This window comes from Phalacrocorax aristotelis, chromosome 2, assembly GCF_949628215.1.
Source record: "Phalacrocorax aristotelis chromosome 2, bGulAri2.1, whole genome shotgun sequence".
Taxonomy (NCBI): Eukaryota; Metazoa; Chordata; class Aves; order Suliformes; family Phalacrocoracidae; genus Phalacrocorax; species Phalacrocorax aristotelis.
Window position 1 is genome coordinate 144,194,011 of NC_134277.1, and position 25,132 is coordinate 144,219,142.

The 25,132-nt window shown below is 36.1% G+C and overlaps 1 protein-coding gene across 5 annotated transcripts in view; it reads left to right on the top strand.

The window, feature by feature from the left end:
- The window catches only part of VPS13B (vacuolar protein sorting 13 homolog B), a 486,846-nt gene that overhangs the window by 152,751 nt on the left and 308,963 nt on the right, over positions 1 to 25,132 (top strand). For all 5 annotated transcript variants that reach the window (XM_075085497.1, XM_075085494.1, XM_075085496.1 and 2 more), the window contains exons 18-19: positions 10,953 to 11,087; positions 11,948 to 12,121. In XM_075085497.1, the coding sequence (XP_074941598.1) occupies positions 10,953 to 11,087; positions 11,948 to 12,121 (309 nt within the window). The remainder of the gene's footprint in view (positions 1 to 10,952; positions 11,088 to 11,947; positions 12,122 to 25,132) is intronic.

Sequence of the window (25,132 nt, forward strand, 5' to 3'; positions counted from 1 at the left end):
TAATTACAGTAAGTTAGAAAACATGTACTTCCCCAGTCAAAGACATTGCTTCTTCAAATGTACGTCTATAGAATATCTATTCCTTCCACTTCTCAGGGTCTCTGTAAACTTGCCTTGACCCCAAAACTTCTTCTGCAGCGTTCCATGAGGTACTAATCAAGCTAATGTAATATAGCCCTTCTTCCTGTTTAGTTCAGTGAGTAAGTACTTATGTGCAATAATACTGACGGGTAATTTTATGCTTAGTTTAAGTTTCCTGACAAATTTATTTTCCATGTTATTTAAAACTTATCAACATAGAGATATGTGGATGGAAGAAGATGCAAAAAGTAACTGTCTACTTTAAGGTAGCATCTGGTTTTGTGAAGATACAATTCTGTGGGTAGAGGATAAATCAGTCTGCTCAGGACACTGAACTACATTGAAATCAGTGCACTTTCTGTGCTTAATATAGTAATACATATTACAATGAATTCATTAATACAATTGTATGATTCTGGTTAATCATACAAAAGTGTTTACAAAAATTATTTAAATTGTCCTGTCAACATTCACTGTTTTTTAAATGAAAAACAGGAGCTTACTTACAAATAGCATGTTCGTTTTGTCATGTGATCACGCCTGTATTACATACTTGAGTCCCAAATGAATGTTGTCGTACATGAAGAATACATTCGTTAGGCTATTGCAAGTTTATACATTTGTGGAAATACAGCACTAAATAATTTTGCAGGGAAACCTTATGCTGAGGTTGAGTCGAAGAATTCCTTAAATTTCTCAACTACGGAGAAGTATGTCACAAGCATGTGCTTTAATAAGCTTATAGTATGGAAGTACCCTTTTTCACAGTTGGTGGTGTTGGGTTTTTTTTTTTGTTACAATGCTAATTCCAAGATTAAATTGCATCCTTAATATAAGCCGTGTTACAGGAGTTTCCTTGCATTTGGATTTTCTTCTTTTTTTGTATCTTAATAGACAATAAGATTTTTAACCTCTCAGAAATTAATCACACTAATGGAGATTTTCTGTTCCTTGGCCAGGGAAGATTCTATATTAGCTTCTTTTTTAATAATGCTGACAGCATGTGTATTGCTTGTTAGTTGCACAGGGTATGTGCTGTGGATTGTAGCCTGACGTTGTTATGGTGTTAGCGTGTATGGGCTTCATGTATTCACTGTGAAGGTGAGATCATCATCTTTAAAGGATGGTTTTAATTTGTGTTGGTGAATCAAGTGGATACTGTATTTAAGGAGGGGAAAAAAGTGTACTTATGCAGGTTGCTGTCTGCAGTCCAAATTGCTGATCAGAGAGTCTTTATACACATCGGTAATGTGCTGTGCAATATAAGCTGAAATATATTCCACAAGGGAGGAAAACGGAATAGGTTACATACGCTGTTCCTAAGTGCAATGAATATAAAACTCCATTACTCACTTTAAGCAGGTGCTTTTTATATGAGGCTTTAAAGAAATATAAAACTGCTGGTGAAATGATTGGTTTGTACAGACACGACTTAACTTCCAGTACTTTGACCAGATAAAGAGGCTAAAAATATTTCTACAAACATTTCTTTAATGATTTCAAGGATTAAAGGTTAATATCCTCCTGGTGTAAGAAAATGCCATTCCAGACACTAAATGTACTGTTTCTCTTTAAGTCCTCGGTAGTTGGGTAGAATATTTAAAAGAAAATTTTAGTTAAAACTTAGAGTATTGTGGTTTTAAGTTTGTATCCTCAACAGTGTGTATTTAAATTAATGGGAGAGCACAGTGATATTATAAAGAAACGCAGTGTGATATGGAAAACTGTGATTAAGAGTGATACTCCATGCTGAAACAAAACTCATCTTTAAAGAAAATCTTGTCATCTATGCATGTGGAAAACTGCATGTGAAGGGGTAGTCTCAAATCTTTCTGTTCTTTAAAGCACCATATACTGTCTGAGAAGGAAAATCTTGGTCAGACTGTTCAAGATAATACTGATATACTGTATTTTAGTCTTTTTCCATGTAATCTCTGTCATATTTTACTTAACCACCCTGTCTGAATTACTGTCTCCCTGCCATTTCCTACTCCTTTGCAGTCAGTGTCACCAGCAGTACCCTCTGTCCATCTTTTAACCACACGACTGCTGGCTTGCTTCACCTCCCAACTGAAAGATGTTAATGTTCTCTTTTGCTTCCCCACCATCCCCAGCAACTCAGGTAATCAAACTGTTAATGATTACACCTTAGATGTTAGTTCTTTATTATTTTTTGACAATACTGTTCTGAACACCTCTGTCCTTCTTTTGAATTTTTATAAACTTTTGTGTTTTCTTTACTACTAAACAATTACTGCATCCACCCTCTAGAATCCTCAACTTCTTGACCTTTTTACTGGTCCATAACTGTCCTGTCCTATATGCAGTTATCTCAAATTGAGCTTGTGAGAGATTTCAGTTGTTAGATACTCTGTTTGACAGCAAGAAGGTGACCAGCTGTCATGTGTGTTACAGGGAAGCTCACAACCATGTGTAGGTCTAGGTAAGATCTGGCATTTCTTGTATCTTGAATAGTAGGTATGTTACATAGCACTTCAAGGTTTGCAGCTGCTCTGGTGAATGAGGCTTTTTAAGGGCAAAGGAATATAAACTTCTAGGAAACCAGGCTTTATTAGTTTCATAGTTGCCAAGTAGCTTATTTAAATATATATGTCTTAGAGAAATGAGCTCCTCAGTTGAAACAGAAGGTGATGAGATCTGAGATGAGCTCTGGTTCCTCTAAGACTTTTTTCTTTCATCCTACATTTTGCTGTCCTAGAAATGCGTAGATGTCCTTTTCTCTAATTGCTATGCACCTTTTTACTAAAAGAGCTGTAAAATGCAGGCTTTGTTCCAGAGCCTAAGAAACATTGCAACTTAGACTTAGTGTATTTGAAGACAAGACCTTTGAACTGATACTGGATTGAACTTGAACTAAACTTAATAGAAACTCAGGATAGAAAATGCAGTTTAGTTTGTTTGTGCCTATATTAGCATACATTAATAAGAAAAAGTGTTTTAATACACCTGTTTGACATTTTGCGTGAGCTATTGAACTTACACTCTCAGGTACAGCAAAACTACTGTATTTGAAAGGGAAAGAAGGCTTACATGACTAAGATGGAAGTAACTAATTGTCAGTGCATGCTTCCAACCAAAGGGTGTGTCACTAGCGGTGAAAACTGTAAGCGCTTCCCCTGTCCATCTGTCTGTTGTCTCTTTCCGGATGTTGCTTCAAATAATTTATGGTGAAAGTTTCTCAAATTCTTATTTATGTGTATCCTGGCAGCATTTGCAAGCATGTTATTTTTAGCATTTGTCTACTGGCAATGTGTAGATATTGGGATTAATAGGGTGTGCTTTTTGAGAGTTAGAAATTCAGATTCTGATATTTTTTCTGCATTTTCTTGGAAGACAAAAGTTATTCTAATGCATTAACTTGGGCTTCTACTGTTTGTCTCAAATGATAAGAGTGGTATCTGAAATGCAGCTGGTGAATTGTGCAGAAAGGAAAAGAAATCCTTTTCTTCTGTCTGAATCTCTGTTTACAACAGCAGGAACAGTGCCACTAAAGCCACTTTAATCCTGTGTCCTGACCAGTGTTGTATTGCCAAATCTAAAATAATAGTTTCAATTAGGTATGCTTACAATTGGCAATGCCTAAATAGCCTGAGTGTTAGCAATAATAAGGTTAGTTATAACAAGTTGCCCAGAACTACACTTTTCTTTGCAATACTATATATGTTTCAAGATGGAAGGCAGTATTCCTTCTCTAAATGTTGGCTGTTTAGACCAAAAGGAGCAGCAAAGACTATGGATGGATTGTGTTTCTGTACCCTACAGTGAAGATGTTCCAGGACGGTCCTTGTCCTTGATAGGTTGTGGTAGTTAGTCTGTGAATGTTTGCTGGCCGGCCTTAGTACAGCGGGTAAAGGGAGTTCTGAAACATTTCCCAGCTCTGTTGTATTTTCAGAGAAGTTTTGTTTATTTTTTTTTCAATAGTAGATATTTAATTCTATGAGCATTCAAACTTAAAGCATTATTTAACCTGACTAGATAATCACTTAAACCAGGTTATCAGTAAAGAATTATTCAAAGCTGTTTCTGATCTAGAATGCCTTAAACATGTTATTCCAAGTATTCTGTGACTTCCTCAAGATTGCTTTTCAATCTTTGAATCACAAGTTTCTTGTTTAATGCTCCATTTGAAGCAGGGTTTTAGAAAAATCAAGAAGTTTGTGGATGAAGGCAGATGGGGACCTGTATGAAGGCCGTTTTGTGGAATCTCAGAAGAGGAATGTAGCAACAGGGATTTGCCAGAGTTAAGTGACTCTCCCTGTAGGTGCAATGGTGGTGTGCTTTAGCAAGCTGGGCAAATTTTTGCAGTATGTGAATCTCCATTATTAAATGACGGTCCTGCATCTGTTTTAGTGTTTAGGAAATGGAGAGGCTTTAATTAGTTTACAGGCAGTTTAAGGATTAAAGCGGTTGATTACAGAGATTTCAGTATTGATCTCTAAGGTAAAGACCAGTGTCTGACTGACTGTGTACTTGGCCCTGAAATCTGTCTGTGAAAATACTGAAAGTGAGGGGATTCATTTTTGTGTTGTGTGTGTGCATACACGTAGTTTTTGCAGCTTATGTTCTGGTGAAGAGAACAGTAGATACTTACATTGATAAATAATTTGTCATTGTTGCCCAAGAAGAAAGCGCCTTGACATTCTTTAGAGAGTATTTCAGTCTGTCAGAAATTGCTTTTACCCTTCCATGCATTTACTTTCCCTTTGAGTACCATGGTGGACGAGAAAATGAAAGCAGAGCTATTTTTTAGGACAGGTTTCTTTTAGGTGTGGAACTGTGGCACAAGAAGCTCAGGATAGTAGAAAATCTGTCCAACTCACCATAGAGGCAAGCCAAGTCCACCATAATCCTGTTGTTACTGCCCCGTTAAGTCTTGGGAGTGGGTAGGGATGAAACAATAATTTCCTAGAATAGCGGTAAGTAGACTGTAAATTGGTTGACACAGTTACAAGAAAATAAATTATTACAATAATCAGAATAGCAATAGTAATGCTAAATAAAGTTGAGTTAGAAAAAATAGACCTGTCCCTTGACACCTCCTTAAAATAAGCTGCCTGCATTACTATTTCAAAGAAGAAACAAAATAGTAGCCTGTGAGTGTCTATGTTAGGGATGTAAAATGTGGTCTGCAGACTATGGTGACAGATTAAATATGTGGAATTGTGAACTTCACAAAAATTTAGTTTTAGTACAGAAAAAAACTGAGTATTTATAACCTGGCTTTTACATTTTAGAAAAATACCTATTTTTCTGTTTTTCCAATTTATAAAACAAAACAAAACAAGGAATCAAAAAACCCCCGAGCCTCCAGTGTTTTCTCTTCAGGTGTTGTGTGCGAGGAAGCACAGTGATTGAAGGAGATGTTGACATGCCTTTTCTGCTCCTGTTTTACTGCAATGAAGAACATGAAAGCTTATGCTTCTCTAATGCTTTGAACGTGAGAAGTAGGACTGATGCCAGATAGAGCTGGTCTTTGTGGCTTCTGTTATGTTCATGCTGCAGGGAGGAAGGAATTAAGTATGGTTTTAGCTTCAAGTTCCTCAGAAGTGCCATCTCTGTAACCAAGTTCAGTACACACTCTCAGAAGTTCTCAGTGAGGGCACTGCTTAAGCAGGAACTGAACACAAATGAGTATCTCTCATGAAAGAACTTAGGTTCCTCTTATGCTTCAATTTGTTTACTAGCTTTTCTGTGTTAGTCTGTAAAACTTAAATAGATGTTGCTGTGAAGATAATTGGACATTTTTTTTCTTGATTCCAATAACACTTAGGCCTAAATGTTATTTCACTTGGTTAATAGCTCCTTGCTTTTATTCATGGATTGATCTTTTACTGAGTTTGAAATCATTTGGACATGTATGTGACAGTTCTTTATTATATTATGTTGCCAAACCGTAGTTTATTGGTACTTAATGCTTTAAGTATTGAAATTTTTCCTTTTGCATCCATAACTTAAATATGGGGATAATTAATGTGGAGGAGCTTCTAGGAGTTTTAGTCATGCCTTATTCATTTCCTACTTCATATTTTGCAGTTCTGTCTTTTATGATCTTCCTAAAGAATTATTTATTGTATTTCAGGGATTTGGTGACGCACAGTCCTGACTCTTGTCCTCAGAATCAGTAACATACCTCTTTTGCTGGTGTCCTGGCTTTTCTATTGATCAGCTTAGATCTTGGTTTTCCGTTAATTATTGCAAATTCATCTTATAAAAAATGGATTGGTAAAAGATATATAGGCCACTGGTAAAATCACTAATTAGGTAATCTTTTTTTTAACAGGTCATAAATGATTGCTCAGCATTTATAGGCATATTAGCAGAATTCTTGGGCTGATCTATCAAGACACAATTGTGACTTGACTTTAGGTAATAGATTCCCTCCTGCTTGCACACACAATGTCACTGAATGCAGGGACTTGGGGCAAGCTGCGTAGTTGGGTTATGTACATGGAGAGGACCAAAGCTGTGACCAGAAAAGTTGGGAGGAGGATGTGAATGCCTGCTTTAAAGTGTGGTAGAATCTTCCTTGACGATGTGATACTTCTGTGCGTGTTTCTAGAACAAAATTACTCTTTAGGCTTGGAGTTAAAAATTAAAGTATAAATTGTCAAGGCGTAGTATATTTTGTTAGAAAAACCTTTCTGCCTATTTTTGGTTTCTGCAGTAGGAAAAGAACAGCTTTTTAGGTTTTTGGTGATGTGTTTTATTATATGTGTGATAGTCTGATTTAACTAAAATGGACTGTGTTTGATCACCAAGTATAAACATTGTTACATATTTGGAAGGAAACACTTGATTTTTTTACTGCAATTACTCCTATGATGGGCAAGATGTTTCCAGTACACAAATCACACAACTAGAAAATTGTAATTTTTATCTGGAAGCAGCCATAGGTTATAGTTGGTGGAGACAGGTGTATGTATCTCTCTGTCTCCATAAAGTCTTTGATTACCATGTTCCTGCTGAAAATAATAAATTAACTAAAGAAAATGTGAGGTGTACTGAAAAACAAACATGGTTGCTCTGTTGTCCAATTTTGAGTACACTGAGCAACAAAGTCAAGTAAATCACAGTGCTGCTTTTGAAAGTGAGATTCCAGAATCATGAGTACATGACAAATTCTACTTTGTTGTCTTGTACCTTGGAATTAAGCCCCTCTCATACTTCATTTGCAGGATGTCAAATTTGGATAATGTTGCTGTTCGCAATGATAGATTTGGTTTTCCTGGTTCCTCTCTGAATTCATGCTCAATGTCTCAATCAAAATCTTGTGGCATGTTTGTCTCCATACTAAATTTGACTTAGTATTTGGAGACATGGAGCATTTCTTATCTAGGAGGTTAACACCTCCCTGCTCAGTCAGTCCCTTCAGAAGGCAATGCTTCTAAAAAGTTTATAAACATGGAAAGGAGGGAAGGAAGCCCCAGTCTTCGCTTGTTTAAACATTTGTTTGCTGAAGTGGGTATTTAAGGACTATTTTAGCTAAGTGTAGAACTGTTGAGACTTTGATGTTGTAATGGTATTCTAATGATGAAAGAGATAAAAATGGAGAATATTTGGGAAGAACTACAGTTACGGGATGGAAGCTACAGATAGTCAGAGGTATACGTAGGAAACAAGGCTTCTTTCTTCTCTATAGAGCAGGCTGCCATTTTAATAAGTTTATAAGGGAGGGTGCATGATTTTCAGAGACTGAAAAAACTGTGCTGTTTCCTTATGTTAAACCTATTAATTATGAATGTCTGTGCACATTCTATGCTTTGAAAAAGAGACTTGTAACTTGGCAAGGGGAATCACCTTAGGTTCAGTTGATTTTTATTTTCATGATGAAAATAGTTAGACATCCAAAGTTCCTTATTCCATATTGTAGGTGCCGCAGGATTTTAATATTTAGTGAATGGGTTTTCTGAGTATCCCTCAGTCCAGAGCTATGAAACCGGAGCAGAATTAATTTTTCTTACAACTTCTCCTTGATTACTGTGGCGTGCTGTGGTTATCAGGTGTGAAAACTGAGGGCAGGATGATGTTGCCATTTGATGTCAAAGCAGCGTAGAAAAGGAGGGGCATGATTATGCTATGCTTTCTTATACTATATTTCCAAATCGTTGAAAACAGCTGAGAAAGTGTTCATCGTACCCCTCTAACAGGTGTTCCAGAAAGAAATAGCTTAATACTGCTCTCAGTTACTTCTCCATATGCCTTAAAATATAATTGTTAATTATATGATCATGTATTGAGGGTTATGGGTTTCTTCAAGGCCAAGCCATTCAGCTTTCCTAGCTTCCCATCATGATCCCTATGTGCTGGTTGGGTGAAAAACAGTGCACTGGCTAGTTTGAGCTATGCTCTGCTACCTGTTGTGTGTATGCTGACTGGTCAGATAACAGGACAAATATACCCATGTTTTCCTGAAGACTGTAGGAAATAAATATCTTCAACGCTGCCATATCTTGCTGAAATTCAGTGAGTCCAGAAGTTACTTGGCGAACAGAAACAAAAAGGGAGCACAATCACATGAAACTTGGTTTCTTCTTTTCAAATATGATACTGAAACAAAATTCAAGTTATGCATGTAACTAACATGGAAAGTTTTAGTCTTAACGCAGAGAGGTTGTCCAGGGTAATGCATCTAAAAGTGGACTCCGTGATGGAAAATATTTAGTTTTAAAAGCACTTAATCTTCCATAGTGAAGTGAGAGAAATGTATCGGACATCACACCTTGTATTTTGAGGCATAAGAGAGTTGCTGAAAGATGGAAACAGTAGGAAGCTACCAGTTTTGAGAAGACTTGAAAGATGGGCATCAAATTATGAATTCAAATTTGTTTTCCTTTGACTGTAATCTTGGCTGCTGCAAACAGTGTTTTATAATCTTTGTTTTGGAGTAGGCAGAAGACAAGGAAAAATATATTTTCTTTTCTTTCTTTGCCTTCCCCCCCAGTGACCTTTATTTGCACAAGTTTATAGGAAGTTTGAGGAGGCAGAGCTAGGACTAAGGAGTGCCTACAGATACCCTATGTGCTTTTGACAAATTCATGCATTGTGTCTGATACCACGCCTTAGATCAAAGGGGATTTTCAGCTTTAAAAGAGGCTTAATCCAGGCAAGACTGGGAATAAGGGTGTATTCACAAGACTAAAACTGGTAGCTGATCTTTCAGACTGAGAAGCAATGGGATATTATAGTGGCAGGCACACAAATGGGTTGCAGTGAGCATTCTTTGAGTCTGAAGCCTTCCTGAATCATAAATTAGGAAAAGGCTGGGCATACCTTGAATACAGAAGACAGGTTAAATTTTTATAAGAAAGTATACGTAGAACGTCAAACCTACTTTCACATGGCAGTCTGGTTTGCTAAATGCTGTGTGTCCCTTTGTATGCTGCTTCTCTCTTCTAACCTTGGAAAGTACTTTTTATTCAAAAATTATTTTAATGTCTTAACAGGACAAAACTTCAAATTAATATATGTCAAGAAGTATGCTTTCCAAATCATTTTATATGCACTACCAAATACACTTCAGTGGTTAGGAGCTGGAATAGGCACAGCGAACTCAGCACAATTACCAGGTTTAATCCTAAGTCCTCTGTTTCCTATCATTTTTTAGGAATTTTTCCTTACTAGTTAATATATGTTAAAGGTTGTTCTTTGGGTGAAGCCTTTGAGAGATTGTGCAAAAAGCTAATGAGTTCATTCTATAGAAAATATATTAAGTTTCTTTAATGTGTGTAACTATCTTGAAATAGGTATCAAAATGCTTTTAAATTTTTTTTTAACCTGATATTCCATAATACTTTCCTTGCACAATTATGGATTTTGGAACAAATTCTGTTACTTATGTGAGGAAACGGTTCCATAATTATACTAATGTTTGTATAATTAACAAGCTGCTTGCCAATTTTAACTGACAAATTCCAAGTCACTTTTTCATGAAGGGAAAAAAAACCATAAAAAATGGTAACTTCTGTTAGTTTTTCCTTTCAGACTTCTTACAGGTGTTGAAACTATTTATTTCTAATTTGCAAGTAAATTTTTGTGTGTGTGTGTTGTTTTTTTTTTTTCCTGATAGGCAGCGCTGTACAGAATAGGAGGGCTGGGTTCCTCCACCCATGCTCTGGGGCTGTTTTGGGGGCTGCCCTCAAGCTCTGCCAACATATCTCAGTCCTGACTTGTAAGATCCCCTGCTGCTGCTGCTGCTGCTGCTGCTGCCATAGTTCTAGGCAGCTCTTCAGAAGTGACTGCCAATAGCACCGATTTCTTCTAACCGGTGCAGTAATTTTTTGTTGTGCACAAATGGGGTCTGAGGAAAGACCACCAAAACTTATTTCCACTTGTGTCCTAAGGAAAGGTTTGAACTCCAGTTGCCGTTGCAAAATGGCAAGTGTGCCGTTGGCCTTCTGTGCCATTCAGCTGCATGGATTTAATGCTTTACATTGCTACTGAGTTGTTGTCTAAATGTAAGCTGAAAACACTTAGTCATTTTAAGGTCCTGAAATGAAAGGGTCATAATAAAAACATGAAAGAGAATAGCTGAGGTGGCACTTATAAAGTGAAAACAAAAGTGTATGTATGTGTGTGTATATATATATAGTTATTTATTATTCCAATTTCTAAGTGGCCTTGTGTGTTTTCCTCACAGTATCTATATATATTTCATGCATAACTGTTTGTATTAAAGTGCCCATATACAGCATTCTCTCACTTCCATTTAAAAACTGTGAATCACAACAAAAATGCTATAAGAACATCTAAGGTTGATAATTAAAGTATAATTAAGTTTAAATGCCTTGGTGAAGGAATATAAAAATATTTAAATTCAACAGGCTAGTACATTTGCAGTTTTCTTTTATTAGGTGTGAAATCTAAGAATCCCCTGCCAACTCTTGAGGGCTCAATCCAGAATGTTGAATTGAAGTACTGCGGCACATCATTGGTCAAATGTGCCTCTGGGACCGTGGGATCAATAAAAATTTGTGCCAAAGCCCCAGGTATGTGCAGCTGGACCATGTAAAACTTTATTGCCTGTATAGGAGAATTGGCCTTGCTTTTTACAAGGAGAGTTACTGAAACAAGAATTTACTCATTGTTCCTATGAATCAGAGAGGGGTTTTTTTGTATTCTGTTTTGGGGTTTTTTATTATTATTGTGAAGTGTGCCAGGATGATCCAGTCTGGCCCCAGTATAGTCAATTTTTATACTGAATAAAAAAATAAAGATGTTGGGGTTTTTGCTGAGACAAATATGAATCTAAAAGCACTGATGAAACTGGAATAACCCTGTATTTTCCTATTACACACAATATTTGCATTTTGCTTTATTTGTAGCATAATTTTGATGTATTTTGTTATTGTTTAATGTCTCATTTTGTATTAATGCTACAAGTATGTATTTTGCTTGTGAAGTTTTTGAGGTCTCTGTGATAAACAGTTATTATATTTCTTTAATAGAATTTTTCTTGAAGAGCATGCAGGAACTTTTCCAATCAATGTCTATGATGTCGTCTTATATAAAGGCAGCTAATGTAAAGAATATTAAAAATGTAGTGTATTTAACTCCAAATGGAGTTCCTGGTGATTTTTAAAGATATTATTTTATAAAGTTGGGGTAGAAAGTACTATTTTAAAGCGAATTGATTAGTTTATTTGAAATCCTCCTGGATGTGAAGACATTTACAAGATAGCATTAAGGAAGCTGTTTAATAGTTTATATGAGATTGCTCTTTCTATTTCCTCTTTTAATTCCATACCTACAATGTTAATAGCTGTTCTCTTTGGAGTAGTGAATGTTTATGTGTTAAAAATTTATCTTGCTACAGTAAAAGCTGTAAAGAGTCTAATCTTTACCTTAGGTGACGGTGGAAAAGAGAAGCTGATTCCTTTAATTCAAGGCCCTTCTGACACCAGAGACTTACACAGCAGTAAATGGCTCAATGAGAGTAGAAAGCCAGAATCTCTCTTAGCTCCAGATTTGGTAGCCTTTACAATCCAAATTCCACAGTATATGGACTACTGCCATAACTCTGGTAAGTGCAAAACTCTTGTTAAGCTGGTATCGCATTACATTTTTCCTATCCAATGTAATTTTCAAAAGAGGGGCTTGATATAAAATGTGCCAAATGCCAAAGTATCTTTTTCACATACTGCACACATTATAACTTCACTAGCTCACTGAGAGAAAAAAAAAACGCTAAAAGCAGCATTTTTATGTATGTCTTCTTCAATAAGGAATGCTTCATTGACTTTGGTTGCCTTTTAAATTATTTATACAGAACCTTTTGTAAACTTTTTTGGGGGCAGGATCCATGTTGACAATATTAGTTTTATTCTTTCTTCCCTTTATCTGTTGGCTTAAGCTTCTTATACAGAAGTTGACATACTGAACTCAAAATGGTTCATATATCTTTGCAGCATAATTTATAATTAAATTAAGAATTTGTTTATCATAGAATTGTTTTTAATACAATGATGATTTTTAAAATGCTACAGAGCACATATTTGATGTCGTCAAATGTGGTGTTGTCGTGGACTTAAGTAAGAAACAAGTTAATATTTTCAGAGAGTTGCTTGGATAAATTTAAGGGTGTTGTTGACTTTGTGGGCAGAAGTACTCTTACCTGACATTCTTATGGTTTCTGTGGGCTTTAAACAAAACATTGGACTGTTTTAAGCAGCACTGATAGTTTTGAAATGTATCTAGTTTGAAATTACTATAATATAGTTTGTGAAATACACATAGGTCTAGGTTTTGCTGTCAGTATGGTGCATTTTAAAAATTATGCTTTCATGTTTTTAAAAGTTTGTCCTGTTGCATGCTAAGAGTGGAATCAAATTTGGGGAAAAAAAAAACAGACCCGAAAAGCAAAAGAATTAGCTGACCCCAAACACAAATGTAAACTGAAAAGTGTGCTTTTTTCTCCTTTTTTCATGTGTAATGGTTGTTGAATGTCATTAGTCTGAAAAATAATAGTGAATTTATTACCATCTTTGTAATTTTTATGTGCATATGTAAGCAACATTTGATTCTTATGCAAAGTAAATATTTATAAGTGCTGTGTACTCTAGCAGTTGTTAGGTTATTTTTTCAGTAACTGTACTTATATGTTTCTTGGAGAGCATCATGGTAGAAATGTTTATGGCACTGTTTTTATAACAATTAGCTTAAGTTCCTGCCCCTAAAACATTGCCGAAAAAGCAATTAGTGATTCAACGGTCTCTGAATTATTCAGATCTGTTTCTTTAAAAAAGTGAAAATCTGTTGCAGGTTGTCTCAGTTAAGTAGCTTTGAAGTGTTCATAATAATATTTATTACTGCAATTATTGCATTTTCTGCCTTTTTTAGGATCTTTTCGGTTTCATTTTCTAATTTTTCTTAGAATATTAATTACATTTTAAAGGAGCTTAGCATATTTACCTATACTATAGAATTACTGCTATTATTTTGCTACAGGTCACAGTGATCTACATTTTAGCTCATCAGTATTATGGATAGTCCAATTAGACAGTAGAGAGTTCTTGATAGGTTGCGACAGGAGATGCCTACGAGAATTAAGGCACGACAAATGAGGTGCCAGCCACGGTCATATGCAGGGACTTTGAGAGGCAGAAAGCTGGTTTGTAATAAAGTGTCTGTGCTACCTGTTTTGTAGATGAAGGGAGACACATTTAAAATCTTAGCAATTTTAGAATTGCAAATTTCTGGACACTTCACCCGCGCCCCCAGTGCCTCAGGAAGATTGTACTGATTCTGTGTCCTCCGTGATAGTCACTAACCTGCATGCTCAGAGTCTAGCTCTGCTTCTCTAGATCTGTAAGGTGGCACCTGTGACTGATGGCAAATGAGCTGACCGATGTGTTAAAGCTTTGGTCCCAGTAAACATGAAAAATAGTCTACTGCAAATTAATTTTTTTTCTTTAACGTAACTAGGAAACATTAATGTTGAAATTATCTCAGGTTGTATACAAAAGGATGAGAGAGTTAATTAAAGCCTTTGCTTTCAAATACTTGCTGAAGGAACTGAGGCAATTTAATACAGGAAATATGGCTATCCTTTTCATTACGACTGTGAAAACTACATGGAGAGAAAAAATGAAGTGACTCAAGAGCGTAAAAATGCTTTTGCTGTCAATTGCAGTCACTTCTGGGAATTAAGAAGGCTACACTGGATAATTTGACAGCAAATTCAATTTGTGCCTCAGGGGAATAAAAGCATTGTTTAAAGCTGTACTACTGGAGATGATTGTGCAGCACTGCTATTTGAGAGATATCCTAATAGATATGATGTTCTGGAATAGGAATTTGCACTACAGAGAGGAGTGAAGAGATTAGTGCAACCTGCTTGTAGAAAGAATGAAAAAAGCTATCCAGGAGAGATGAGAAAATTGATCTAGAATGGTTCAGTGTTTCCAGATTGCTGGAGATAAGGCCAGTGTTGGCCAAGTCGTCTGGCTCCACAAGTACATGTACAAATAGCTGTGTAGCAGATGCTCTCAAAATACACACGTGATTTCTCGAAAGAGCTAAGGGGGACAGCAGTTCCAGCCTGGTAGGATTGGATAAGTTGTCACCCAGCACCCCGATAAACTCAGTTTACTTCTCCCCATATACAAGGATTCAGAAAACTTTGCAAACTCGGTGTCAGTGGAGGTGCTGGTCATACTGTGCAGCGGGGCAGGGAGGTGCCTCACAGCTGTACAAAGCTGAAGAGCTGCAAGTTGGCCACCTCTGTTAAGAACAGAATGATATCTTGTATGAGAAATCAAGAGAAGCAATCGCAGGGGAATTTCTGGCTATGCAAGTAACTTTTAAGAATTTTTTGCTTATATAAAAGTTAGTGAAGGAAGATTAACTAATTAATTCATTATGCATCTGTGAAGTTGAATGGAAAACAACCTGCTTTAAAATTAAAGCAGTTATTTGGGTATAAAATGCCAAGGAGGAGATTGTGCAAATGGCATGAGGGTTTGGAATAAATCGGGCGTATTTACCTGGACACCAGGAAGGGGGGACCTTTCTGTCTCTACTCCCTGTCGAGTCAGCAACTGCCTACTGTCCTGTACCACTTGAATCATAGGATCCAGGGTGACCTGGAGGGTTGCACAGCTTCCTTTTACTGCTTGTCTGTAGGTGGCCCTGCAAAGGTTGAGGGTATATCTACACTTTAAGTGGGAAAGCACTTCACATGAGTATTTTATTTCTTGCTATTTTGCTTGTTGCTGCTGAGAGGAAGAGGGGGGAAAAAAAACCAAACGGTTCTAGTAGTACCATACTGCATCGAGTATAACCAGCAAAGGAAAAACCTCTATAAAATGTAATTCCGAGAAGGGCAGCATTGAAGTGTGTGATGTATAGCAGATACAGGCAAAGTAAGTATTACATATAACAAGTGCATATACTGATGATTACTTAGTGAGAGTGTTTTACTGTTTACAAAGTGTCATTAGCACAGTGGAAAACTGATCCACCTATGACAAAGGAAGTATTTAGGGACAAAGAATATAAATATGAAGTTGTTTAGTCCTTAAATACAAGTCTGCATGCTGGTGCTTTTAATTTTGGATACTTCTGTTGTATGAAAAACTGTCCCAGATATCTCTGTGCATAGTTGTAAAAATCAGTGGATATGCTCCGCAGTCTTTAGATAAACTGCCGCCTTAAAAATGATTACAAAAGAGGAGATTATTCCATTACCCCAGGGCTTGGGAAGGTCTTCTTACTGCTTCTCTGAAATAACCCTGGCTTTATTAACCCTCAGAGCAAGCTGCAGACCTTGTTTGTTTCACCTGGCCTTTGAGAGAAATGGGGAGATTTCAAAATGAATGCTGGTGTTAGTATTTAATTATGAGCAGCTGTTGAATAGATGAGGTGAGCTGATTAAGCTCTATTTGGTTTCCCGTATTGAATAATTGGGAGTGCTTGCACAGCCGGTGTATGGAAAGCTTTATTACATATAAATCAAGAGGAACTAAAATAAAAAAAATACAATTAATAAAGTTTGGGATTTTTTTGAGATCAGCTTAAATATTCAGTAATGCAGCATTGAAATAAGGGAGTAAACAAAAGTACCTGTATTACTATCATGCTCATGTGTGGTAAACTGATACACCCAGTGGAGCAAAGCAAGTGAGAAGGCTTCTCTAGTTTGAAAGCTGCATGAAGGCTGAAGAGCAAATATTCAACCTTCTAAAAGTTGGTATTTCTCATTTAAGTGATACTTTTCTTAAACTTCCAAAGATCTTTGGACTTCTTTTTCTCCACTGTCAATATTTGGTAAGATTAGATAAAACCACTCCATTCTCTCTTTGCCCCTTCCCGCCCCCTCCCAGGAAAAAATAATTTCTGAAGTTAAAATATTTTTAATACTGAAGAAATCATATCTTCAAACATGAAAAAAGACCAATAAATGTTGTACCAGCGGGAACATGAATTTTTTTCCTATCATAAACCAGCTGATTTTTATCTATTAGAACTTATTTAAAGGGAGGTGAGAGATTGTAGATCTACATATGTTTGTTTTTATGCATACACACCTATATATGCCCCCAACTTCCCCTTTCTTGCAGTTAAGAATACCTGCCGTTGACATATTTTTTCTTTAATTCTGACTGCTTAGACTGGGGATAGTGCAAAGTCTGGATTTTAAAACTGGAACAATGATATATTTTAAGTTTTCATTTCTAACTAAAGTCAGTGTGCTAGTAAATAACAAAATAAATTGTAAAGAGGATTCATAGACTAATTTGAAGTATTTTGAAAAGATTTGACACAATGAGTAAAAACACTTAATATATTGGCGTAATTAAAGACTATTCACATTTGTGGTTTGGGCATAAATGTGTAAAAATTATACCCATCTATCTTATTACATTTCCTTTTCTCTCCCTGAGGATTTCACTATGTACTTTATCTGTAATTGTTGCCAGTTTTCTATCAAGTTCCCACTGGGCTTCTGGTGCAAAAAATCTTATCCTCTTGATGACAGAGCTTGCCTGAATGATTTCATGCTCTTAGCATTTTTGTTCACAGGAATTAGGGGCAGAATGTAACTGCAGCTGAACATAGCATCTATTTTTGTAATTTTGAAGTTTAGACTCTGTTATTGGAACTAAATGAAGAGATGCAGGTGTTCTCCAGTTCAAGTCCTTTGGGATTTTTTGATGGTAGATGCTTGAAAAGAAAATGCATGTGTTTCCAGAGTCAAACAGCAGCTGTGGACAAGGATTTATGTTTTTCTCAGAACTTTGGGATTTCAAAATGTTACATTTAATCACATGCACAGAAAGGAGAGCAAATGTTAAAGATGTTACATATAAAACTAGGGGACTGATCTTTTTACCATACCAACTAGTTGTGGGAATAGAGGAACAAAGTGATCTTTAATCTTAATATGAACAATTTCAAAAGGATTATGATAGTTGCCAGGACTCTGGTCTTTTGAGAACTGTGCTCTTGCAGCACACAACATTTATATCCTCTTAATTGCCTTTAAAATCTGGTTTATTCTTGTATTTTGCCTTGGAAATATATGAATGCTAATAGTATAAGTTACTGAAAACAAAGTATTCATGTAGTCTTCTGTTGGAGTAGGGTGAATTTACATTTGGATAGGATTACATTTTTAGAAGAATCTTTCTAATAATGTCCTGTAGTTTTCAAAATTGGATTAAAAATAGCAGTTCAACTTTGGATAAGATTACATTTTTAGAAGAATCTTTCTAATAATGTCCTGTAGTTTTCAAAATTGGATTAAAAATAGCAGTTCAACTGCCTGAACTGCGAGCCTAAGTTGAGAAGTTTTCCGAGTTACAAAACTTATGAGCAAAAGTATTTTGTGGTAATGCAATTTCTCCCTCCCATTCTCGCTCTAGTGATTTTGAAATTAGTTGATTGTAGTAAACAAAATGTCTGACATATTTTAATTTTACTAGAAGTTCAAGTATGGGCAGCAGATGGTGGTACTACCAAGAGGTTCAGGACGGGAGGATGGTGTGGGGAAAGAGCAAGCTGGTAATAGTGGTAAATGCAAGTTAGTTAATACCCATCTGAGAAAGTAAAAGCCTCTCTTTAAATTAATTTAATTTTGTATATTTACCAGCTTGTGTGTGCTCCATCTTCCCCCATTACCCTCACAGCACAGTTGTTGTCCGCTACAGCCAGGTTAAGTATCAAATATTATATATAGACCTGTGTCACCTCTGTATATACTGTTTTACAAATATCCAGCACTTATTTTTTTCTGAGAGGGAAGTAAACTTGTCCTCAAGTGCAGTCTGTTACTCTGCTGGCTCCAATTATAAATTTCATGTACATGGGAGTAGCATCAGGGAGGGACATGCTATACCATGCTAACTAGATTAACATTATTTCCAGTGGGTAGCATAACTCTGGCAACTGTCAGTAAGTTCTGGATGTAGAAAGGTAATTGTACAATGCAGGAATAAGCAGCTTGTTCAACTTTCCATCAAGTAATTCTGCAAATCCTCTTGGGGGAAGAGGTGTTTTTATCTCTCTGCTGACATTGCATTCAGTTTCTCTCCATATCCCATAAATCCGTCAGCAATACATGTACCCTGGAATTCTGAAATTGTGATTAAATAGGATTCTGAGTTTTGTAAAATAGTACTTGAAAAATAGATATTAAATAAGAAAAAAAAGAAAAAGAGAAAAAAAGCTACACCCTGTCCTATCATTTTAGGAACTCAGCCTGTGGAGTTACATTCCCTGAAAATATTTCTGTTTTTCTTTTAAGCCTGACTGACTTTGAGATGTACTGTTCAGCTGCACTATGGAAGTAAACAGAGTAGTATCTTTAGCAAAAGAAGTGCTTTTGCCTTTTTCCAATTCCCTTTTCTTAATAGTATCCGTTAAGTGTTTGGTAATATGGCAAAATCAGAACAAAACTTGGACATCAAAGACGGGGATTCAAGTCTAAATAGCAGGAGCCTGAGACATTGCACTAGGAAATCTGTTGAGTGATGAAGTTGGAAAACCTGATTCTCCCCTGGGTTTATACCTTTTTCTTTAGAAACTCATTGCCGGACTCTTCTTTTAACTCAGAATAACAGCATCCTGCCTATAGATAGTGTAGCTGATCTTGTAGTTCTTGGGGTAGGATTTTGTCCTTTAGTATTGGCAACTGAAGATTTGAACTCTTGAGTGGTGGGTAATATGGGGTATGTAGGCTTTAAAGTGCATAAAGGAAATCTCCCTGCCTTCTCTTTAAACAGCACATAACCTAGAAAATTCGGTAAAAGTAACAAAAAAAAAAAAAAAAAAGGTTGTTTAATCATAGAATCATTAAGGTTGGAAAAGACCTCTAGGATCATCAAGTCCAACCATCAACCCAACACTACCATGTCTCCTAAACCATGCCCTGAAGTGCCATGTCTACATGTCTTTTATATACCTCCAGGGATGGCGACTCTACCACCTCTCTGGGCAGCCTTTTCCACTGCCTGACCACTCTTCTTAAATGTGTAAAACTTAGGGAATAAGAGGGAAAAACTTAGGGAAATAAGAGATTATTTCTGCTACCTTTATTTTGTGTGTATGCATGTGTGTTCCATAGGATTTCTGTTTGCTTTACAATCTGGTAGTATCTAAGTGTTTCATACGGCCACCAAAGTCATATTTGATGTTTCTGGTATGAAACAAAAACAAACCCTAAATGTGGGTTTGAATGGTATCTTCTATTTCCGTAACAGTATAGGGTAATGTATTTGTGCTTCAAATATTTATGAAAATGCATTCAACTTTGCACTTGTGGCGTCTGGAAAAGCATTGTTTGGCAAGGTGACTAGATACTTCTGATGGTGCAGAGGGTTTTGGACTTGTGACAGGCATAGGCTCTCAGCAATTGCTGACACATAGCTTTGGACATTGAAATCTGTTTTTAATTGAGAAAATATATGTTGGCCAACATATTGGGATAGTTCCTACTCATTTTGAAAAAATGCCATGGGATCTTTAACTTCCATTTGGATGCTTCCCAGACATGGGCATAAGGGACTGTAACTGTTTACTTTCAAATGGTGTTTAAACTGTTTCCAGGTTTTATAATTGAATTATATTGCTCTCACTACTGCTTTGGTGATGTAAATGATTCCTACAACATGGTTATTTTTTTTGTTATGAAGTAGATATAACTGAAAATCAGTAGACTTCAGTGATAAAATATAAATGAGTTTTGACCAGGTCAATTCTTGTTTTTCAAATTTTACTAGCAAGTGATTAAATTACATCTTACTGAACAGAAATACAGCACAGTTGATGAAAAACTGCATTAAATGAAGTATCTCTCATTAGTTTTAATGCAGAAATTATGATCTAAATATATATATGTTTCTAAATCTGTATTTTTTTTTCCTCAGTAATTTTCATGGTTCAACTCTGTGGTAGGTTAAAACCAAGCTACAGGTCACTCCCAAGCTTCCAACGTTCTGGTTATAATACACACAAATATCCTAACAGTCTCATTTATAAGTTTTAGGATGCAGTCTTACATACACAGAGTGAATAATCAACCATATGGTCCCCTTCCACCCAAATGTTACTGTCCTGAAGTTCCCATAGAAGTTCCTTTCCATCATGTTACAAATAGCCATTTGTGGTTACAAAATAAAATTGTGCCATTACCCATTGACCGGATAGTTAGTCTTATGTAGAAAGCAGCAGTTCACAGCCAGGATTAGACAGAGCAGGTTAGAATCATATCAGTATATTGTGGGTTGTTTTTTCTTTTGTGTGGTTTGGTTTTTTTTTTCTTTTTTTTTAAATTCAACTAGATAACCCCGGTGATGAGCCCCAAGCTGAGATGTATTCCTATAGTTGACCAAACTAAAAATTATTTTGGACAGATTGTCTTCAAGGTGTCCAACTTCAGAAACATTTAAATTAGTTATTTTCTTCATGTGCTGTGAAGCTTCTGAAAATCAATCTCTATTTTTATAAAAAAATCTGCAAACCATATAGAAATTAGTACTGCAGGAACCATTAGTCACTTTTAACCTTTAGACCTTTTAATTTTCTGTGCTGTATGGGCTGATTCCATTTAGCTTTTACTTGTGCACTAAAATAGAACTAATATGTGCAAGACACTCATGTATGTACTTGTTGTGTAAGGTGGCAGAAATACTTAAAATTGATATGAGAACAAGGCACTGTACAACTTTCCAGTTCTATTTAATAGTTAAAATTAGCTTTCTTGTTAACATGAGCATTTAATGTTGAGTATCTATATAGCAGATTTCTAAGTACAGAAACTTCAAACGCAATTCCTGTATGTTTGAGCTATCCTGACATTCTTAGTGTCACGTGGAGTACTAAATCTATTTGAGAAATGCAGTGATAGGATTATAGTGGATATATAGTTTAATTAAATAGCTAAATATTTTTAATTCTTTATTTTAATCTGATTTACACTCTTCAGTAGAGGAAAAGGCATTCTGAAAAGGGAAAAACCAATTTGTTTTTCTGAAGTCATGTCTGAAAGAGAATATTCTAGGTGTTGCCCTAATCTTGCAGCTGGTTCAGTTGAGAAACATTTGCTGGAGCGAAGTAGTTTGCTGATCTGAGTCCCGAGTTCCCATTCAAACACTCTTCTTCTGCTAATTGTTGATACTGAGCTCCACTTATGGCACAGCAAATTAATGCACAGTCTGGTTTTCCTAAGTCTTTTCCTAATTCCTGATGTATTTTCAAGATTAAGTAGATGGATCTGAGAAAAAAAAATAAATTTGTGATTTTCCCCAAGAGGTTTAGAAAACTGATTCTTTGTCTGTAAGCAGAATAGGAAATCCTTTTGGGGTCATACTATCTGAACGTAATGAGAACGTTGCATGGCTATGCACGGAGGAATGGGTGCCCTGACAATGAGAACTGAAGGGGATGGGGGAGTCAAACAAACACGTCAGCTCTTACTGTTGGCACTGTAAGAGCCTGCCAACTCTTCCACTTTTAGCCCATGTGCATCATCTGTCACTGTACAGCTTCTCAGGCCATTTGCCTGGGATCAGTGCCAAGCTGCAGAAGTAGCTCTGACTATGCTGCCTCGTGTCCAGAAATCTTGGAAAAATAGCCCACTGCCTGTGGGAAGGTGGACGTGAAAGGAATCAGATCAATCGGAGTTTGAGCCACGTCTTTTTGAATTTCAGTGTTGACAACTAACGGTCATGCCAGAGGAAAAAAAAAAAGACCATGTTCTAATAATATGATACAAACCATAAATGAAAATAAAATATAAGCTCAAAATGAATGTTAGGTTTCAGAATAATAATCTGAATAAATCAGAGGCTGGCTGCTTCTTCCCATCTGCCCCCACCCTCAAAAGTGCCTATGCTTGTTTTATTTCTGGAAAAAAAATACTACTTAAACAATATAGAAAGATTGCTTAAATAAAATATAAAATATAATATTAGAACTGGCTATCATAGGGATTCTCCCCCCCAGTGGTGACAAAAATGGAAGTTTTGTAAATAGAAACAATTCTCATTGGGACTATAAGAGAAGATATGATTGAATCTATTGAAGCATTAAATACGGTGTTTGGCTCAACATTAGTGAGCAGGGTTATGGAGCGCATGTGAGGGATCATCACCTCTGGATATTATTTTTCTTCACTGTTCTGTATTTGTCCATGGCATAAAGGATAACCAGTCTGATGGAATTAATAATTTTGTAAATGAACTCGACATCTTTTCCTCACTGGGCTTTGCATAAATTATATATACAGTCTCTTTTTTATATTTAGTGTAAACTGTGTTCATTTTTAGTTATCTATTCAATTGAAATAAATGAATGCAAGGAGATTATGAATTCTCTTCTTCTAATTTTTGAGCTCTCGTATAATGTCCCTGCTGTGATAAGAGAAAGAGGAATTTAGTATCGAGGAAATATTCTCACTAGGTTGTAACCTGAAAATTCATGCAAGAAAATAAAAGCTGTTCAATATATCTTTGTAGTATTTGAAAGATATTTTAGCCCAAGCTCTGGATTAATATTTTTCAGACATTAAAATTATTTTAAAATAGTTGGTTTGTACATGTTTGATAATAGATTCATTATTAAAAGATAAGCTTAAAATTAGTCTATTATATTAAAATTGTGTTTTAAAACCAACTTTTGGAAAATGATGGATACAAACTAATCTTCAATGTAATGGAATTTTCTGCAAACAGATGTGTGTATTTTCAAGTGCACGTTTGTCCTTTAAGCAGTTGCGTGTCTAAGCTAACGGAATAAAACTTCAGTGCAGATTGCAGTCAATTGGTAAAATTGTTTTTAACTGAAAAACAAGAAATAATGAAGGTATATTTGATTGTATGATGGAGTTTTCAAAACAGGTGTAATAAAAATATAATAACCTTCACAGTATTAATTATACTTAAAGACTTTTATAATAATTTGAAGCCAATAATACTCTTTTATTTCTTCACTGGTAGCAAAACACAGAGGAAGTATGAGCCTGTGAAAGGGATGACTTAACACCAACTGTTGATGCACTTTGAGTGAAACATCTTTATCAAGTTAATACAAGAAGCAGTCATGCCCTACTTGAATTACTCATTTATAATGGCTGAGCAGCAGCCTGGATGTGGACTTTGAAATCCTGGGAAAATAAGATGCATGCATGCATTCAAGTGTCTAAAGTCTTTGCTTTAGAGCAGCTGTAAAATGTTGAAATGAGATGTCAGCTACTAGCTGTTGCCTACATTTTTAGTCGGAAGGGAGATGTGATCATTTAATTGCTAACCAAGGTTAGTATTATTTTAGTCATTGCATCCTCAGTTCAAGACTTACTATTTTCAAGAGCTATTTGAACATTTAGGACCTAAGAATCAGAAGATCTATCTGCTGTTTGCACGCTTTAAATGTACAGATTATTCTAACATTATTTTAACACCTTATTTGTTTTGCTATAATACATAGATTTTTCTCTAACTTCTGTTGCGCTTGTAGTAATGAGGAAGTAGTAATACTATAGATTTGTAAAATATCAAAATAAAGCATATGTATGGGTAGCAATTTAAAAAATGCTACCTGCATGCTTACTAAGGACATCAGAGTATAATAGCTGGTAAAAGCCATGTATTAAAAGGATGTCTGTCTCTTTGCACTGTTGGGATGTTGCAGCTGACTGCATTGCCAGGTTCCTTTTCTTCACAGCTTGATACCGTGTTTCCTTTGAAAAGATAGACATGTAGGAAATTAACTGTTCAACTTCAATTTTTCTTCAAATGCTTGCACAATACCAAAGAGTGTGCATTCCGTTACACTTAAAGATTTTTGATAAGAAGTGCCAGATGTTGTGTCTCAAGTATCCTCACACTTCCCAAGTCAATGGTACAGAAGTAACTATTTTTTTATGGCAGGAATTGTACAAGCTGCTGTGACACGAAGTGAGTGAAAGCAGGAACACCCACTTCTGCTTGTTGGAATATCTGTAAGGGCAGTGTGAACTTTGTGTTGCACTTTGGAGGCAGACAACAATGTCCATGTTGCATCTATCCAGGGATACTCATAATCATCTCACAGCAGTCGGTGAGCTGCAGGGGTGCTTATGTAAGGACCATTCAGGAACTGGTCAAGTAGTTTTTTCCTTCTTGTTTCCGCTACAAGTAGAATTAAGATTCCTTGTGCTTCATTTCAGTCTGTTTCCTGGAGTATGGCATCTCTAACATGCACCACAGGAACTTTTTTTTTCCTCTGGAAAATCACTATCTCAGAATTTTTATGGAAGGAGCAAGGTGTTTTCTACACAACGGCAGCAAATTAAGCCACAAACTCAGAGATCATGCCTTCCTTCCTGTTAATGGGAAAACTGAGAGCCAAGAATAATCCAACTTAAAGGTGGATGTGTGATGGGTAAAATCTTCATTAATATTTGTCAAAGTCAGCACTACTAGAGGTAATGGAGATATATCCAGGGAGGACAGTATTTATCTTACGCTGTTGTGCAAAGTGGAGCGTTTTGGAATGGTTTGTGTTACTCTTCTCCACTGAGGTACCCTAATGGGCTGTTCCAAGAGGATGGTGGAGG